This window comes from Anguilla anguilla, chromosome 8 (assembly GCF_013347855.1).
Source record: "Anguilla anguilla isolate fAngAng1 chromosome 8, fAngAng1.pri, whole genome shotgun sequence".
NCBI lineage: Eukaryota > Metazoa > Chordata > Actinopteri > Anguilliformes > Anguillidae > Anguilla > Anguilla anguilla.
This window is the reverse complement of record NC_049208.1, coordinates 1,577,330-1,597,003: the sequence shown is the minus strand read 5'-3', so window position 1 is coordinate 1,597,003 and position 19,674 is coordinate 1,577,330. Positions and strand designations below refer to the sequence as shown.

The 19,674-nt window shown below is 50.1% G+C and overlaps 1 protein-coding gene across 5 annotated transcripts in view; it reads right to left on the bottom strand.

Annotated features, from left to right (window-relative positions):
• myom1a (myomesin 1a (skelemin)) overlaps positions 1-19,674 on the bottom strand; it is a 34,237-nt gene that overhangs the window by 11,807 nt on the left and 2,756 nt on the right. For 2 of the 5 annotated variants that reach the window (XM_035430431.1, XM_035430430.1), the window contains 17 exons: positions 11,886-12,023; positions 11,326-11,500; positions 10,880-11,037; positions 9,126-9,218; positions 8,533-8,621; positions 8,215-8,253; positions 7,788-7,949; positions 7,193-7,354; positions 5,897-6,038; positions 5,020-5,216; positions 4,471-4,527; positions 4,104-4,228; positions 3,125-3,308; positions 2,609-2,783; positions 2,065-2,186; positions 1,076-1,272; positions 376-502 (listed from right to left, as the gene is read on the bottom strand). In XM_035430431.1, the coding sequence (XP_035286322.1) occupies positions 376-502; positions 1,076-1,272; positions 2,065-2,186; positions 2,609-2,783; positions 3,125-3,308; positions 4,104-4,228; positions 4,471-4,527; positions 5,020-5,216; positions 5,897-6,038; positions 7,193-7,354; positions 7,788-7,949; positions 8,215-8,253; positions 8,533-8,621; positions 9,126-9,218; positions 10,880-11,037; positions 11,326-11,500; positions 11,886-12,022 (2,341 nt within the window). In that variant the 5' untranslated portion in view covers position 12,023. Of the gene's footprint in view, positions 1-375; positions 503-1,075; positions 1,273-2,064; positions 2,187-2,608; positions 2,784-3,124; positions 3,309-4,103; positions 4,229-4,470; positions 4,528-5,019; positions 5,217-5,896; positions 6,039-7,192; positions 7,355-7,787; positions 7,950-8,214; positions 8,254-8,532; positions 8,622-9,125; positions 9,219-10,879; positions 11,038-11,325; positions 11,501-11,885; positions 12,024-16,093; positions 16,289-18,102; positions 18,265-19,674 lie in introns of those variants that run through there. The other 3 variants (XM_035430428.1, XM_035430429.1, XM_035430432.1) reach the window with 3 other exon arrangements.

Genomic DNA, 19,674 nt, shown 5'->3' with positions numbered 1-19,674 from the left:
TTGCTGTGTATTTCATGGCGTCACCTTGAGTATTACACTCCCCCAAAAACCTTCCTAGGGTTCTGTGATGGCTTTATGGGCGCTAATGTGTAACCGCTTGTATAACTAGGAGATGTGAGTGAGGTATTCAAGAATCAGAGTCACACTGACTGAACACAGAAACCCTTGCAGCAGGGACAGGAACAGGACTTCACATTCAGATGTTCATTACAGCCCCATGCCTGTGCATAACACAGTTCTCAACATTTCTCTCATTTCCAATGCAGCCCACTGTTCCACAATGGCGGCGCTGCCGCCGACAGGCTCAGTTTCACATGCAAGCAGGCATTACCCATGGAAACTGGGCAGGAGTCAGAGCCGTAATGGCGGCGGTACCTGGAACGGTGATGGTAAACTCCTTGCATTCGGTGGGAGGGCAGGCCAGGGAGGACTCGCTGACTCCCGCCTGGTTGATGGCGCGCACGCTGAACTCGTAGAACACGTTCTCCTTCAGGTTCTCTGCCTGAGACACAGACAGACAGGGGCCACAGTGTGGTATGAAGGGTAAGGCATTGGTCTTGTAATCTAAAGGTCACAGGTTCGATTCCCCAGTAAGACTCTGCCGTTGTACCCTTGACCAAGGTACTTAACCTGCATTGCTTCAGTATATACCCAGCTGCATAATGCTTCAGTATATACCCAGCTGCATAATGCTTCAGTATATACCCAGCTGCATAATGCTTCAGTATATACCCAGCTGCATAAACAGATGCAGTGTAAATGCTGTGTAAAAAGTTGTGTCATTCGCTCTGGATAAGAGCGTCTGCTAAACGACAGACAGATTTGAGCACCTTTCTAGGACTGAAATATTATCAAAATTAGACAAAGGAACAATTCTTAGGCACATCTGACTACATTGTGAGAAAGCTTTCTCTTCCCACAGGACAGCTTGGAGTATTAGTGGTTGGGGCCAGTTTTAATAATTTTCCTCTGTTCCTGCAAAGCATCTTTGTGGCAGTAAGCCTGTGAAAATGCAAATAAAACTGAACAGAGCTGAGAGAATGAGAGAGAGAGCGCTGGGGTGGAGGGGACTCACTTTGTAGGAGCGCTCCTTGATGGCCTTGGTGTTGAGCTCGTGCCATTGACCCTTGACCCCGCCGGTGACCGTACGGTAGTCCAGGAAGTAGCCGGTGACCTCGGCTCCGCCATCGAGCGTGGACTCCTCCCAGGTCAGAACTTTGTAATCGCGAACACTCTCCTGCACCCTGATACCGTGGGGGGGGTCTGCGATCACTGTGGGGGGGGGGGGGGGGCGGCTCAAATGATCATTCTGCTGTGCACTGAGAGGAACACTCACAGCTAAACCAGTCAGTGGAGTGTGTGAGTGTGTGTGCGTGCGGGAGGGTGTGTGTGTGCATGTGCGCTTGAGAGACGTCTGCTTGGAGAACCATCACTACACTGGGTTCATACCTTTCACTAGAGAAAGGAATGGAAGTTGTGTGGGAGTGGCTTATCAGTGGTGTAGGTGGGGCTTAGCAGTGGCATAGGTAGGGCTTGTCAGTGGTGTGGGTGTGGCTTGCCAGGGGTGTGGGTGTGGCTTGCCAATGGTGTGGGTGGGGATTGTCAGGGTGTGGGTGGGGCTTGCCAGGGGTGTGGGTGTGGCTTATCAGTGGTGTGGGTGGGGCTTGCCAGGAGTGTAGGTGTGGCTTATCAGTGGTATGGGTGGGGCATGTCAGTGTGTAGGTGTGGCTTATCAGTGGTGTGGGTGGGGCTTGCCAGGGGTGTGGGGGTGGCTTAGCAGTGGTGTGGGCAGGGCTAATCAGTGGTGTGGGCAGGGCTTGCCAGGGTGTGGTGTGGCTTGTCAGGGTGTGGGTGGGGCTTAGCCTTGGTGTGGGTGGGGCCTGTTAGGTTGTGGGTGGGGCTTAGCCTTGGTGTGGGTGGGGCTTGTCAGGGTGTGGGTGGGGCTTAGCCTTGGTGTGGGTGTGGCTTGTCAGTGGTGTGGGTGGGGCTTGCTAGGGGTGAGGGTGTGGCTTGTCAGGGCGTGGGTGGGGCTTAGCCTTGGTGTGGGTGGGGCTTGTCACTCACAGATGGCAGCCTTGATGAGCGCTTTCTCAGACTCCTCGGAGTTCAGGCTGTATCCCGCCACGTTGACGGCCTTCACCCTGAACACGCAGGTGTCTCCGGCGTTCAGCCCGTGGCACACAAACCTGAACACGGGGGGAACAGGGGACACGGCACGCCCCCAAAGGGCCTGTCAAACACGTCCCGCGCACCAGTTACCAGGAGCCTGGGGAACAGAGACTACCTCTGCAGGTCCTGTTCTCATGTGGGGCACTGCCATTAAACCTGTGATACCATTCAGAAAGGAAACAAAGCACTCCTCATTCAACAGCTAGAGCAGGGCTGCCCAACCCTGTTCCTGGAGATCTACCGTCCTGTAGGTTGTCACTTCAACCCTAACAAAATTGAAATTACTGAAACTGAAATGAAGAGTCCGCCTTTCCTTTCTATGTATCTCATTCACAATTTCAATCCATTGTTCACTTGCACAAGGTTCTTCCACAGACCCGTTTGAACGTGAGGGCTTTTTTACCTGCCGCTAAAATGTTCTTAAAAGGTGTTTATGTACCTGTTGCCTTTGACAGGGTTGTTGTTGCAGGGGGTCCACACGCTGGATCCCACCACGCTGTAGTCGATGTAGTACCCCAGGAACTCCTCCGTCTCCTGCGTGGAGCTCCAGGTCACCACCATCGCCGAGTCCGTCAGACGGATGGGGACCACGTGAGAGGGGGCCTGGGGCAGGTCTGCGTACACGCAGATATACATACACACACACACGCACACACACACGCATGCGCACACACACGCACACACACGCACACACAGACACGCACACACACACACACACGAGCGCGCACACACACGCACACACAGACACGCACACAAACATACACACACACACACGTGCGCGCACACACATGCACACACACATACACACACACACATAGTGAGAAATGTAGCCTGTGTTTTAAAAGGCATTTAGAATATACTCCAAGTGCATCTAAATAAAGAACATTTTCTCCAGCACACAGACAGACAGACAGACACCCTGCCCTCCCTGGCCAGCAGGTGGCGCCGTGCTCACCCAGCTTGTCGCCGACGGTGATCTCGGCCGTGGCGTCGGACGGCTCGCCCACGCCGGCGGAGTTGACGCAGCGGACGCGGAAGCTGTAGCTGTTCCCCTCGGCGAGGTCGAAGAGCGCGAACCGCGGCGACCGAACCGGCATCTCCGTGTTCACCCTCTGCCACGTCTCCGTGCCCGAGATCAGCTGCAGAACAGCGGGCACACCTCAGAGCGGGCACACCTCAGAGTGGGCACACCTCAGAGCGGGTAAACCTCAGAGCGGGCACACCTCAGAGTGGGCACACCTCAGAGCGGGTACGCCTCACAGCGGGTAAACCTCAGAGCGGGCACACCTCAGAGCGGGCACACCTCAGAGCGGGCACACCTCAGAGCGGGCACACCTCAGAGTGGGTACGCCTCAGAGCAGGCACACCTCAGAGCGGGCACACCTCAGAGCGGGCACACCTCAGAGCGGGTAAACCTCAGAGCGGGTAAACCTCAGAGCGGGCACACCTCAAAGTGGGCACACCTCAGAGCGGGCACACCTCAGAGCGGGCACACCTCACTACTGCACAGTCAGAGCAAGTAAACAGTAACTCTGTGCAGTCAGAGCAGGTAAACAGTAACTCTGCGCAGTCAGAGCAGGTAAACAGTAAGTCTGTGCAGTCAGAGCAGGTAAACAGTAACTCTGCGCAGTCAGAGCAGGTAAACAGTAACTCTGCGCAGTCAGAGCAGGTAAACCTCACTGCTGCGCATTCAGAGCAGATAAACCTCACTGCTGCGCAGTCAGAGGAGGTAAACAGTAACTCTGCGCAGTCAGAGCAGGTAAACCTCACTTCTGCGCATTCAGAGCAGATAAACCTCACTGCTGCGCAGTCAGAGCAGGTAAATGAAGCACTTCCTGCGCAGTCGGAGCAGGTAAATGAAGCACTTCCTGCGCAGTCGGAGCAGGTAAATGAAGCACTTCCTGTGCAGTGTGCTTGGCGGCCGGGCCGCTCACCTTCTCCACATAGTACATGAGGCCCTCGTGACCTCGCTGGCCGGGCGGGTTCCAGCTCAGCACCACGTAGCTCTTGGTCGCCTCGGTAACCGCCAGGTCACTGGGTTTGCCCGGGACGACGCCAGCTGAAGAGGGAAGCACCACGTCAGTCGCACAGGATGTGACATCACACATTTCCCATTGCCGTCTGTTCTGAATAATGGCTACAACTCAGCTTTGCTGTTCTGTTTATCGCAAATATGACTCACTTCCTGTCTGTGAAGCCCAGAGGTATGTTCTCAGGTACCTATACACTGTCCACACCGCCCTGATTATTAGCATGCATTACCTGCCTATTCACAGCTAACAAACACCTGAGCCCACTCACCTGCAGGCTCCTCCTCAGTCACAATGATCTGCGCGGTCCACGGGGCCAAGGGATGACCTTCGACACAGGAAGAGATAAGATACACACATGTATAAGGACACATGGATACATTACTCTGGTTGTTCGACTTGCAGAGGCTCTGTCAGGGAACAGGTTTAATGTTTATTAGCATCTCTTCCAGCTCTCAGCTGAGCTAACTCTACTGAGATATCTCTACTGTCACCGATTTCACTGAAGCTTTACATACAGCGAAGTCCATAATGTTTGGGACAAATACTTTTTTCTTTCTTGGTTTGGTTCTGTAATCCCCAAAGTTAAATTTGCAATCAAACAATTCACATACAAGTTGAGATTCTCAGCTTTTATTGAAGGGCATTTTTATGCACTTTTTTGTCCCACACATTATGGCGCTCACTGGTATCTCTAAGGAGAAAGCAGCCCATGAACGGGGCGTGGGGACGGGACGGGGGGACGAGGTTTGGGGACGGGGGGACAGGGGGACGGGGTTTGGGGACGTGGGGACGGGACGGGGCGCGGTCGCAGGCTCACCCCGGCGGGCGCGGTCGGACGGGTCCATGGCGAGCACGGGCTCGGAGGTTCGGGACGGGTGGCTGATGCCGAAGTGGTTGATGGCGCGCACGCGGAAGGAGTAGGTGCGCCCCTCCACCAGACCCGTCACCGGGAAACGGGCAAACTTCACCGGCGTGTCGTTACACTGGGCCCAGTAGGAGGAGCCCATCTCACACCTAGGAGCAAACACACACACATTAGCACACACACACACACGCACGCGCACACACACACATTAGCATGCATGTACACATACACATATACGCCCACATACACATGCGCACACACACAAATTAGCATGCATGTACACACACACACTTACACACACACACATGCACGCACGCACGCACGCACGCACGCACACATACACACGCGTACACACACAAACACACACACACACACACACACACAAACACATTAGCACACATGTACACGCACACACACACACATACACACGCGTACACACACGCACACGCACACACGCACATTAGCATGCATGTACACACACACATACACACACACAGATTAGCATGCATGTACACATACACGCACGCACACACACAAATTAGCACACGTACACATTCACATATATATATACACACATACACACACACACGCACGCACGCACGCGCACAAATTAGCACACGTACATATACACATACACACATACACACACACAGAACACATCCACACATTATTTATATTCCACCCCATGCATGTGACAGCAGTGTCTGCTGGATTTTTATGTTTTTCAGCCCCTCAGTGATTAATTTCAGTGACTGATTGGCTAAGGAGTCCACACATGTGGTTTCCAAGACCTCAGCTGGTAATGAGTGTCATGTGACCGCAGGCTGACCTGTCCACAAAGTAGCCCAGGATGGAGCTGGCGCCCTCTACTGCCGGGTGCTTCCATGTCACCACCACGTAGTCCTTATTCACATCGTGGCAGTGCACGTCCAGAGGGGCCACGGGGGCACCCTCGACCTCCACATCAGCATCTGGGGGGGGGGAGAGAGAGACAGACACAACCACATGCACATTTTAATTCTTCATTAGAGATTTTAGAAATAAAACAACGTGCTATCAGACATTGTGACATTTTATCAAGAACATATTTAAAGTAATGTGCAATGTCCACGACACCCCCCCCCCCCCCACGCACACACACACCCCCCCCCCCCCCCCCCCCCCACACACACACGCACGCACATACACGCATGCACACACACACACAAACGCACACAAGCACACAGTTATGGGTTCTAATTCCGGGTGTGACAGTGTGACAGGCTCTCACACGCTGAGTTACTGCCCCATGTGTTCCCCTTTCAATCAAGCCCTGGGTCCTAAAACTGTGCTCACACACTATTTCACACCCAAAACCAAAACCCTGCGTTCCCCTCACCCGTCCTGTATTAACCACAAAAAACCCTGAGTATGTTCCCCTGTGGGGACACCTCTGTGTCCCCCCTCAACACAGCCTTTTCACAGCTCTGTTCTTTAAGGCTCGCCCCCCATGTGGTCCCGGGGGGCAGATATAGGTCAGGCCCCACAGCGTGTAACTGGATATGGGGCATGTCACTTAAAGGGCCAGCGTCCTGAAAGCACAAAGCCTTGGGCCTGTTTGTTCTGATTCCTGGATCTGTGCTCCCCGGTCCATGTCCCAGCCCTGTCCATTCTGAGCTCCAAGGTAAAACTGATCCCAGACCAGAGACCATGTTCATGAAGCATCTCATAGTAGGAGCGCTGATTTAAGATCAGTCCTCCCCTGTCTATATCCCAGCCCTATCCATTAGGAGTCGAAAGGTCAAAACTGATCCCAGTTCAGCGCTCTTCCTCTGAGAAACTGTTGGGCTGAATGGCCTGTTCTTGTCATCACGATTCTTATGTTCCTATGTAATGTATTTGAAATGACAGGTCAGCATAGCAAATTTGGGGCAATTCAATGAATGAAGAGGCGCTGTGTTGACCTTAAATCCAGCAATATGCCCCTCCCAGAGGGGTGGAGCCTCAGTGGATTCACCCTCTCTGTAGCCATGGTAACTGAGCGTGTGAGGTCTGCACCGTGGGGGCGGAGCCCCGGTGGATTCGCCCACGCTGTAGCCACGGTAACGGAGCATGTGAGGTCAGCACCGGAGGGGCGGGGCCTCACCTCGGACGAAGACGTAGGCGGAGTGGGAGTTGTATCCGGATTTGGTGTTGACGCGCAGGGTGTACAGGCCCTCGTCCTCCTTGTTGAGGTGCGGCAGCGTCAGGCTGGCCTTCTGCCCGCTCCAGTGCATCGACACCCACTTAGAGGGCTTCAGCAGGGTATCTGATTGGTGCAGAGGGGAGGGGGCGGTGTCTTAGAAATACTCAGATTCCACCATCTTGCTTGTATTACATTCAGTCTACGACTCAACCTAACACACCTGAACTACACTATGCCTGTCATACCTGTACTAGTCTCTACCTGACATGTCTGTACTAGACTCCATCTGACATACTTCTGCTAAACTATACCTGTCATATCTGTCAGACTCCACCTTCTATACGTGTACTAGACACCACCTGATATGTCTGTACTAGACTCCACTTGACATACCTGTGCTAGACTATTCCTGTAGTACCTGTGTTAGACTCCAGCTTCTATACCTGTACTAGACTCCTCCCACCTTCCAGGTACTAGACTCCACCTGCTGTAGTACATCTATACTAGACTCTGCCTCCCCGATGCACTGCGTAACCCGGGCAACGCTTCCACCTACTGTTGCGATACCACAGCACGTCCGGCTGGTAGCGTTTGACGGTGGGGTAAACCACCACGGTGCAGCCCAGGCTCAGCGTCTGGCCTTCCCTCCCGAAGGACACCGAAAACTTATCCATGATGTGGGCCTCAAACGTGACCCCGAACTCTGCGCAGAACCCGTCTGGAGAACAGAGAGAGGGAGGGGGGAAGAGAGAGAGAGAGACAGAGGGAGGGGGGAGAGAGAGAGAGACAGAGGGAGGGGGGGAGAGAGCGAGAGAGACAGAGGGAGGGGGGGAGAGAGCGAGCGAGAGAGAGCGAGAAATAGAGAGAGAGAGATCAGTACTGCAGCCTCCAGTTATTACTTGTTCCTTCAAGATTCCTCCTTACTTTGGCTTTAAATTAAAGCATCTATTAAATCTGAATCAGAAGACTGGGGTGTAACTTACGTGGTTTCGCTGGATGAAGAATCACATCTTCCTTGTATCCTTAAAATAAGAGATATTATGAGAGTTATTTTCACAACAAGGCTGTAAACACACTGAAATATACAACTCCACTGCTGCAACAAAGACTCTGCTGAGGAACTGTGAGTGGTGTGTGTGTGTATGTAAGAGTGTGTGTGTGCGAGAGTACGTGCGTGTATGTGTGCATGTGTGTTGGGTGTATGCATGTGTGCGCGTATGTGTGTGTGTGTGTGTGTGTGTGTGTGAACAAGCGTGTGTGCGGTTCTGAAGGAGAGGATCGCAGGGTTAGTGTAAACTTACTTTTCACCACGACAGAGGAGACGGCTGTGATCCCGCCCCTGATGTTGAGAGCGGAGGCGCTGTACTGAGCAGTGTCCTCAAACGCACAGCTGAAACACACACACACACATTTAAAAACAAACCAAACACACACACACACACACACATACACACACACACAGTCTGCTCAGGGCCCCGGCTGTATTTCACACACATACAGCTCTACATCGTATGTAAGCTATTATACTCAAATACAGAACATGTTTCTTAATCTTAAACTAAAAACAGTTTAAATCCAACCAATACGTGCTTATTCAATGCAAAAAAAAGACAAAACAGTGGTTTGCCTAGGCTGAGATATCACAGTAATTGACAGCAGTATTTTGTGTGTGTGTTTGCCTGTACAGTATGTATTTAATATGTAATACTGCGAGCTTGCCTATTTTTTGTATGGTTTATATACCTCCATGCAACCTGAAAGCAAACTTACAACTCCAGCAACTTGGAGTTGCAGGTTTGTACCTGAGAAAATCACAAAAACCCTAGAGAAAACCAAAAAAACAAACAAACAGGAAGTGAGGTCATAGCTGCAGGTGTGGGGGTGCTGGGCCTACTTTTTGATCTCCAGAGAGTGCATGTTGTAGGTGCTCTCCACGGTGTACTTCTCAGGGTGAGCTTTGGGGTCGATGCACACATTGTTCTTGTACCTGGGTGTGAACGGGAGTGCAGGGGAGAGAAGGAGGAGAAAGGAGGAGAGGTTAAGGCCTTTTTTACACTCACATCCAATACAGTCCACAAATCAGACCTCTGTGTAACTGATATATACATTCGGACAAAATGTGCTGTACATCCAATTCCACAACTGGGCGTGTTTCCACAGAGATCACACTTCCCTTGTTTTTTTTGCGCTCTGCATTCTGTCCATCTCTCTCACACACTCACCAGGTCACGCACGGTTTCTCTCTGACACACTCACCAGGTCACACGTGGTTTCTCTCTCTCACACACTCACCAGCTCACGCGTGGTTTCTCTCTCTCACACACTCACCAGGTCACGCGTGGTTTCTCTCTCTCTCACACACTCACCAGGTCACACGTGGTTTCTCTCTCTCACACACTCACCAGGTCACACGTGGTTTCTCCCTCACACTCACCAGGTCACACGTGGTTTCTCCCTCACACTCACCAGGTCACACGCAGTTTCTCCCTCACACTCACCAGGTCACACGTGGTTTCTCTCTCTCACACACACTCACCAGGTCACACGCGGTTTCTCTCTCTCACACACTCACCAGGTCACGCAGTTTCTCTCTCTGACACACTCACCAGGTCACGTGCGGTTTCTCTCTCTCTCTCTCACACTCACCAGGTCACGCGCGGTTTCTCTCTCTCTGACACACACACCAGGTCACGCACGGTTTCTCTCTCTGACACACTCATCAGGTCCTGCGCGGTTTCTCTCTGACACACTCACCAGGTCACGCGCGGTTTCTCTCTCTGACACACACACCAGGTCACGCGCGGTTTCTCTCTCTGACACACACACCAGGTCACGCACGGTTTCTCTCTCTGACACACACACCAGGTCACGCACGGTTTCTCTCTCTGACACACACACCAGGTCACGCACGGTTTCTCTCTCTGACACACACACCAGGTCACGCACGGTTTCTCTCTCCCTCACACTCACCAGGTCACACGTGGTTTCTCTCTCTCACACACACTCACCAGGTCACACGCGGTTTCTCTCTCTGACACACTCACCAGGTCACGCACGGTTTCTCTCTCTCACACACTCACCAGGTCACGCACGGTTTCTCTCTCTCACACACTCACCAGGTCACACGCGGTTTCTCTCTCTCACTCTCTCTCTCTCTCTCTCTCTCTCTCTCTCTCTCACACACTCACCAGGTCACGCGCGGTTTCTCTCTCTGACACACTCACCAGGTCACGCGCGGTTTCTCTCTCTCACACACTCACCAGGTCACGCGCGGTTTCTCTCTCTGACACACTCACCAGGTCACGCGTGGTTTCTCTCTCTGACACACTCACCAGGTCACGCACGGTTTCTCTCTCTGACACACTCACCAGGTCACGCGCGGTTTCTCTCTCACACACTCACCAGGTCACGCGCGGTTTCTCTCTCTGACACACTCACCAGGTCACGCGCGGTTTCTCTCTCTGACACACTCACCAGGTCACGCGCGGTTTCTCTCTCACACACACTCACCAGGTCACGCGCGGTTTCTCTCTCTCACACACTCACCAGGTCATGCGCGGTTTCTCTCTCTCACACACTCACCAGGTCATGCGCGGTTTCTCTCTGACACACTCACCAGGTCACGCGCGGTTTCTCTCTCACACTCACCAGGTCACGCGCGGTTTGGGCCAGCCCGCTACGGTGCAGTGCAGCTTCACGGTCTGGTTCTCCCACACGGTGTACGACTTGGGCTTCACTATAAATTCCGGGGTGTGAGTCAGACTGTCTTTGTTCATCTTCCTCTCAAACTCCTCCTTCTCAAGGATCTGGGGTCAGGGAGGGGAGGTCAGGGGTCGGGGGTGGGGGGTCAGAGTGCATCTACAGTATCTGAGAAGCCTCACACGGGGAAGTCACAATGGATGTGTTCCTATTAGACTTAGAGCACTTTCCAGCAGCTTTGCCATTGACGCAGGGATGATGCCACTGTGTGAAGAAAGAGTCTTACGGGACTTTCAGGAGTGCTCTGTGTGTCAGTTCTTTGGGGGAGAGGTCTGTTCTGTGTGCGAGCGGTCAGTTCTGTGTGTGTCTGTTTGGTGTGTCTGTGCTGCTCCTACCTTTCTCTTCAGGGTGATGAGGTTGGCGGACTCCCTTATCATCACCTCCCTGCTCTTCTTCTCCACCCTGTGCACCTGCTGCACCTCCATGCTCTCCGTCTGTCGGGAGAACATCTGCCTCATGGCGATCTGCCCCAGGCTCTCCTCGTGAGCCTCCTGCTGAACGAGCGCATGACTGCAGGGACAGCACAGCCGTTATTACATCATCATCATCATTATGACATCATCAGCCTGCTCCTGAACGAGCGCATGACTGCAGGGACAGCACAGCCGTTATTACATCATCATCATCATTATGACATCATCAGCCTGCTCCTGAACGAGCGCATGACTGCAGGGACAGCACAGCCGTTATTACATCATCATCATCATCATTATGACATCATCAGCCTGCTCCTGAACGAGCGTATGACTGCGCGGACAGCACAGCCGTCATTACATCATTATGATTTCATCAACCTGTAAGTGCACAGATGTGTGCAGTTGCAGGTGAACATAATGAGGTCAGTAACTGTACAGGTGTGCAGGTGCACAGGTGCGCAGGTGTGTCAGGTACAGACCGGGTCCTGAAGGCTGGCACCACGTAGCCAATGATCTCGGTGTCTTCATCCACAGCCAGGCAGAAAGGCTTGACCCTCTGGGGGAGGGCCCTCAGGGTCACCTCCTGCCCCTTCATGGAGTGCAGAGAGGCCTTCATCCTGCAGGGTACCGGCAAACAACACCCGCCTAAATCCCCCCGCCAGCACCGCTGGGAACCCCAGAAAGCCAAAGTCCTCCCCAGCATTGTGTTCCAGTCACCTGGATTTGCTAATCAGCAAAATTCTTCAGCCAGGACACTAGAACACTAATGAGTGAAATCAGCTGGCTGAATTCATGGGTGGAAGAAACACGAGAGAGGACTTTTACTTTCTGACCCCTGGAGTCACGCATTTTTGGTCACCTGTCTAAAGAAAGACTCAAAGCACCAAGTCAAATAAGGGAACTCTGGAGTCTCTGGAGAGATTTTAGAGACTTCCAGTAAACCAGATACAGTACCTGTTCAACAAGCTGCACGTTGTCAGTTAACTTTGGAGAGCAAATTCAAACTTTGCATGCATTCTGAAAACAAGACAATAATATGGCTCTTATATCTCCTTTCAATAAATGTAATATTCTAACTTCTAAAAACAATTATTCTGCAATGAACAACAGGTTTTTTTATGTGCCTGCAGTGTGACATCAGTATTTTAACACTGGAGTATTTGCCAGAGGAGATATTTTTATTATGGGTTACTGGGGGCATTTCCAGTGCAAATATTCAGTGACATACCAAGAGAAACCAGAAGCACGAAAACAATATCATGCTATGATGAGGTTCCTCTTATTGGTGCCTCTCAAATGCATCAACAGCAATACTATAGTAAGGCTAGAGAAGCTGGTTCGTACAATTTCACATTCATTCAGTGTTAAAAAGCTCAGCTAAGCAGCATCTACAAGCACCGCACACACAGCTTCAAGAGTTACAGGAAGAGAGAAAGAGTATACACACACACACACACACACACACACACACACACACACACACACACACCACAGTTACCGCCCTATATCACCTTTCCCAGCTGACTTGGAAACTTTACTGAGAATAGACCTGAAGCAGCTTTTTCCACTGCACTGCATAAGAGCTGCACAAGCTCATCCCACAGGCATCCAAGCTGTGTGATCTGTCTTTCAGAATCTCCTGAGAAGCTCAAAGGAACAACAGTGAAGACATCATGATAAACTACAATGCCTGTAAAAATGAAAACACACAAGGCTCTCCAGTGACACTATAGAACAGCATGAGTGCAGACCAGCTCCTAAAGCCAGTCACACCCAGAGCCACAGACTGAGTAAAGCCTAATTTAAGCCTCACCCAACTCTATCGACAAGTGTCGTATGACAAAAATGACCCTCCCCACAGGCCATTGCTGAAGTATAAATGCAAAACGTCATGTGACACATGTGGAAATGATCATGCGGCCATGTAAAAATCAGGCTTAAGGTCACAAATATGCAATTAGAATGTTCTTAACCAAACATTCTAATGCTGATGTCACAATCACTACTGGTAACAGAAAGCAGTGGAGTTCTAGAACACTGACTTCGAAAAACATTCCAAAAACCTACTCTACACGGGGTTTAAAAAGTTTACAGAAAGAAAGGAGGGAGGCACATCACAGCACAGAGCTCGTACGACCAGTGGGGGGGTGACAGGCCAGCAGAGTCTGACCGCTAATGACAGTTGGTCTCAGGTAGCCCACAGTTTACCCCTGATCTCCGGTATTAGCACCTATTATGCACTAAACCCCAGAGCTCACTATGGCCTGTGTAACACAGTGTAACTCGGCACACGGATATTATCCAGGCAAATTCCCAAACCAATCCCTGAGGCTCAGAGGGAAACGGTCACCGGGTCTGGAATGGGGAGCAGATGGACCGTTACACTGGGGGGGGGGGGGGGGGGGGGCATACACTGGGGGAGGGCTGTTACACTGGGGGGGTGGGCGATACATGGGGGAGGGCTGTTACACTGGGGGGGTGGGCATGGGGGTGTGCGATACATGGGGGGGGGGGGCATACACTGGGGGGACTTTCCACCCAGGAGCAGGGGGGTGGGCAGAACCAACACACTGGAATTTCAATTACACTTTTCTGCCATCCCAACTTAAGCACAGCCCAATAATAACTATGCTGCCATGCGGACAGAATATAAAAAGGTTTTTAAAAAGACCAGGGGCGTGTGATTCATGGGCTGAAGTAGAACAAAAAAAATATGGAGCAACATTCTCAGGTCTCACGACTCCAATTGCACTATGAATGTATCTAATTTCAGGTGAGTACAAAGACAATTAGTCTTTTAGTGTACTGTACAGTAAGGCTACAGAAGTGCACAGCAGAAACACACACAAGCCAAGGGTGGAGCTCAAGCTAAAATAAGACCTGTAAACACACTTTATAACATGCAAGATGGAGACGCTTATATTCACACACATACCAACATACAGTAAGGAGACACCAAAAATATGCATACATACACAGAAGGGTCGCACAGGAAAAAACAAGCACATGCTAATATAAAGGGGAAGACACCAAAAACACATTCAATAATACACACACACACACACACACACACACACTTCTGCACAAGGCCTCTCTACCTGTAAGGAATCAGCCAATCAGATCACCTGCAGCCATGCCCCACCGGTCTTACAGTACAGTTATGTATAACCTCCCTGCCCTACAGAAATAGTCCGTCCATCCAGTAATAACTCTGGACTGCTGCCATGGGAACCTCATTCTGCACCTGCCAGCACCACAGTCCCTGGCACAGCACTCTGAACTCAAACACAAGCAGCCTGAACACCAGTGCTCAGCACATCACTGCGTAGCTTAGCACGGCGTTCACCATGTGACACAAGCCTTTCTCCAATCGGCACGTGGTGCCCTCCAGCTGCCTTCAACGGTCCACTGTCACTAGCTCCTGTCAATGGCCTGCCGTCGGCATGGCTACCGGGCCGGCAACGTTTCGGCAGATCGCCATGGCAGCATAGGGACGTCACAGGTGTTGGGGGGCGGCAATAGAGAAATTGACTATCCATGTGTGGGGGCACGCGGGGGTCACTCGAAAGGGCTGGACTGGAAAGTTTTACTTTGGTCTACAATTTTAAGGGGGCCCGCAGAGACTGCATTTGTACAGGGACCTCGATTTCGCACTGCGCCCCTCTGCCACAACAGCGCGCCATCTGCCGCTCGGGACAAGGTAGCCGAGACGAGGTTCGGCTGTGGGAATGAACGCAGAACAGCTGACCATCTGCTGCGTGCGGACCGCTGCTTCCTGTTCCAGATTCCCCATCCTTCGGCGAAGAAACCGGAGAGGAGGGAGAGAGTCCCAGGACGGCCCGCTCGCATACGGGACAGGCGCTGCCGGGGCCCCGGGGTCAAACCGCTCAAAAAGGGGGCGAGCGAGCTCCGAATTCCAAACACCTCATCTGATCCCCCCCCCACCCCCACCCCCTGCTCTTCACACCAGCTCATTACAGCCCAAAGGGACTAATGAACAGACGATAGGCCTGCAGAAAGCATATTATTCTCCCACTGGAGCTGTCTATGTTACCACCTGCACACAGACTCACTAACACCATCCGTATCAGGGACCGGTCTCCAGTCCCGCAGGGCTGGCAGCTGATTCCATTAGTTTCAGCACTTAAGAGCGTCACTTAAGGCTTCGCTTGACTGAAGAGTCCCACTCAGCTCGTTTCCAAGGCCTAGAATGACAGGCCACTGACTGAAAGAAATCCTTAAAAACCTGCAGACACTGCAGCCCTCCAGACTGGGGGTTGAACTCTCTGAATTACATACGACGGTTTTGCTTCGTTGGCCAATGCCCATTCACTTCTATAAAACATAAAAAGCATAACCCGTACGAAAAAGGACTTGAATATATAGATGTTTTATGGTTCACACTCAGTAGACCACGACAGAGACTCGCACACAGCGCACGCGACAGACGCGCCAGAAAGCGCACAGGTGAAGCGGTGCTGGCATCAGCGTTCAGCGGGTTAGAGCTAACGAAGTCATTTCAGTTTCTAATCCGTGCGAAGCGAGAAAGCCACAATACGATGCGCGATCTTTTTTTGACATCAACTGCGCATTTTATATTTTGCAAGAAATATTGCAACGCGTAGCACTGGCGTTTGGCTAAGCGGCTCCGTTTCTATAGCAGCATTGTGAAAGTGAAATCGCTTACCCGCTGGAGTAGCGCGCGGAGGAGACGCGGCTGCTGGACTGGTGAGTCTGGCTCACGGACTTCTCCACCTTGCTGCTTTGCACGCGGCGCTCGGCGCGCCGGTGATGGCGCGCGTGAGAGACTGATGTGGATCCTGACATCCTGCCCGGTTCCGTCTGCGAACCCGAATTCTGCGAGACCCTCTGACCTACGTTTCTGCAATTATGGTTTTACATTGCGTTGTGAATAAAGCGCATGGCTGTCAACTAAAGGCTATGGTTTCATAACTGAGCTTTATTTTGCTGTTAAATAATACTGTCAGTTGTAGCAATGTTACCAGTAACAAACCTGTTTTCGTGCAGTTATTAGAAAGCATTACAAGCTTGCATTTCAAAGTGTTTTCAAGTGTTTTGAACAACTGTAATAAATAGGTTATATTAATTATAAAATCAATTAGCACTTTGTAATGCAATAGGTTTATTTAGGGTAAAATGCTTTAAAATCATTAAGGAATCATTAAAGCAAATATTATGTTTAGATGGCTAGTTATTGGCTAGATGGCATGTTGACTCACAATTCATATACAACTCCACTATGTCTGTGAAAGATTATATTGGAGATATAATACAAATTACATTTCCACCACAGCAGGCTTACAAATGTTGTCATTTAAAGTACTGTATGGAATATGGCTTATAGTCAATAATTATTCAGTAAGCCTTATTTTTTTCATTTTTTTTAGAAGCAATATATTTTCATATGATGTTTTTCAGCATAGGATTTTATAATGCAGACTACCAGTTACATCACATGGTATTTACTTGAAAAAACCCACCTATTCCACATATGCAGTTAGTCAGATACTCGGTACCAAAACCAAAACTTAACCATTCTGAAAAAAGGGTCCCATTTCAAAGCAATTTATCAACATTTATCTGAAAGAACATCTCCAGACCTCCCATTTTGCCATATTGCAGAGATTAACCTGCAGTGGAGTTCAGTCCTTTAGTATAACAATGGTCACATGGGGCATCTCTTCCGACAGGTGGTCAGAGTTAGGTAGGCCTACACCCTTCACAAACCTCAGTGACAGGCTCCATTGCATTTGTTAGCCTCTGAATAAATGCAGCTTATTGGTAGAAAACTCTGCCAATCATGTATTGTTTGCTCATCCATGGAAACACAGCGAGTCCTTATTTTTGGTTTTCAGCTCAGCTGCACAGGGGCTGAATCTTACCCCCAAAATCTCAAAGGAAAAAACCCTGTTCTTTCTAAAACATATAATCCTTCAAGTGGATATTTCCAGCCGTTGTCGTCCAGACTGGAAAGGGAGGCTTTTCAGAGCGTTTGTCATTAGCAACCAATTACTGACCACAGCGTTCGTCTTCAAACACAAACGCTTCCAAGGGAACTATGAATCATTTTCCTGTCTCCAATCCGCGGTGTAATGGTAAATGCTAAATTAGATTTGCACAGTAAAGAAAAGTTCAGCTGTTTCTCAGCAGGTTTGGTGAGGTTCGTGGAGAAACTCTTCTACTCTTCTATCTGAACTTTCACATCTGGTCTCAATTTATATTTGCAAAATTAAAACTGAGTTACAAATGTCTTCACATGAGTTACACTGCCAAATGACAAATGCTAAAATAATGTGGAGGAACTGCTGTTGAGATAGAGTCTGTGTAAAGGTTTATGTATTTTGCCTGGTGCAATGTTGGTACATAAAAACCTACTTAAACAGTAACCCGTAGGTCAGAAATCAAGTTTCGTCCTGTTTGACAGAACAATGGATAATGAAAAACTTCCTCGTAAATGCACTTAGCTTCTACATGTCACACCACACAGCCAAAAAAGATTAGCAGGCAGTTTTAAATGCAGCAGTTATTGTTAATCCTCAAATAACTTAAAATCGTAAACATGCAAATAATAATCGTGACTGTAATATAATAATGTAACGCTAACGACATAGCATCCATTTCACAAGGAAAAAATAAACATTTTGAGTTGACTTTCACTTGCGCCTTGCCACTTACCAAAACAGAAACGATACCAACTTGTGGGAAAAAAAGAAAAAAAATGAAGCGATATGAATAATTCCAAAAGCAGGCAACTACGAGCGAATCCGGGCAAAGCGGCGCGAGGCAGCGGAGCGGCAGACAGGATTCTGCTCCGCGGGGCAAAAATAACGCGGCCACTCGGCAGAATGTCGGGGACACAGTCGCGACCTTTTATGGAAGGAGACCCCGTTAAATATAGCCGCCAAGGAGAAAGGGAAGCTCAAGTCACCTACTCAGACACACTTACTGTAGAGAATGAAAAAAAAAATCTTTTGGATCTCAAAATGTTTGTTTTGTTGTGGTGAGGTGCAATTGAATAATCCCGAGATTAGCTCGTTGAGGAGCGTCAGAATTGGTTCCATTGTATAGTCGCCTAATCATTGGTTGATATAAACACACATTTTGTTTTTAAATCTGTTGGTACTTGTGAAAGGACAAAATTGTGACGAATAAGATGTATTTTCTACCACACACACACCAATAAGGTTCATCGAATTGGGGGGTAAACCAATGAAATCTCACCCTGACTGTTACCTGGCCATTAAATTGTTTCCTAACTTTTGGAATGATAGTTCATTCATTGTGCTCATAAAACTCAATGCTCAATGGCAGGGAACTCCTCAGGAATGTGATGTGAAATAATTCCCAGCCTGACCTGGTCTCCCATTGGCCAGGAGGTAAATGCCACAGACACTGAAGGAATGGTTGTTAGACTCCATTGTACCACCTTCTTGGACATTTCCATGTTCCAATAAGATCTGAGAACCTTTTAGCGCTGAATGTGAATGTCACAAACCTGACAGTTAATAGTCTCCGTAGGGAATGGTGTGGTAGAGCAGATTTACATCATTTCTGTGTTCCAGATTTAAGGATTGCCGTCATAAAGACCTGACCTCAGATAATCTGTGCGTCCCAGAGTTCAGAGTGACTGTGACAGATCATATCTTACAGAATCTGTGTCACACCTGATCTTTCAGATTCCATCAGAAATGTTCAGAAAAACACACTAACCAAAAATGCGCAATTGTACGAAAAAATAATTTTGTTCGGAATACCGGGAAAAACGTGTGTGACAGTCCAAATTTTCAGTGGACTGCAGCCATTTTGCAAGCAACTACATGACTAAAGTTCATTATGTCAAATAAGTGTGATCTCAGACCAGCAACCCTACTCTGAGAAGGTTCATAAATACAGGGCCTGATCATATAGGACAGCCATCTGAAATCCTCCAAAACACCCCACCCCACCCCCCCCATACTTCCAAGGTGCTGTTTAACTGCTCCATGGAGACTGCTGGTGGGTGGGGGGGTGGGGGGGGGGGGGGGGGTTGGTAGTGGAGGAGGTAACACATATTTTTGGTGCCTTACATGTACCAGTCCCCCCCCCCACCTCCACCCCCACGTCACCAAAATAAAGTGAGCCCTGGACTCCCGGCCCTCATTTCAGTGACATCTGTCTGCCCCTCGTCACTGTCCCCCTGACAGCACCCCGCCCCCCCACACCCCCGAACCCCCCCACCCCACTCCCCCAAGTCCTCACCACCCTGTC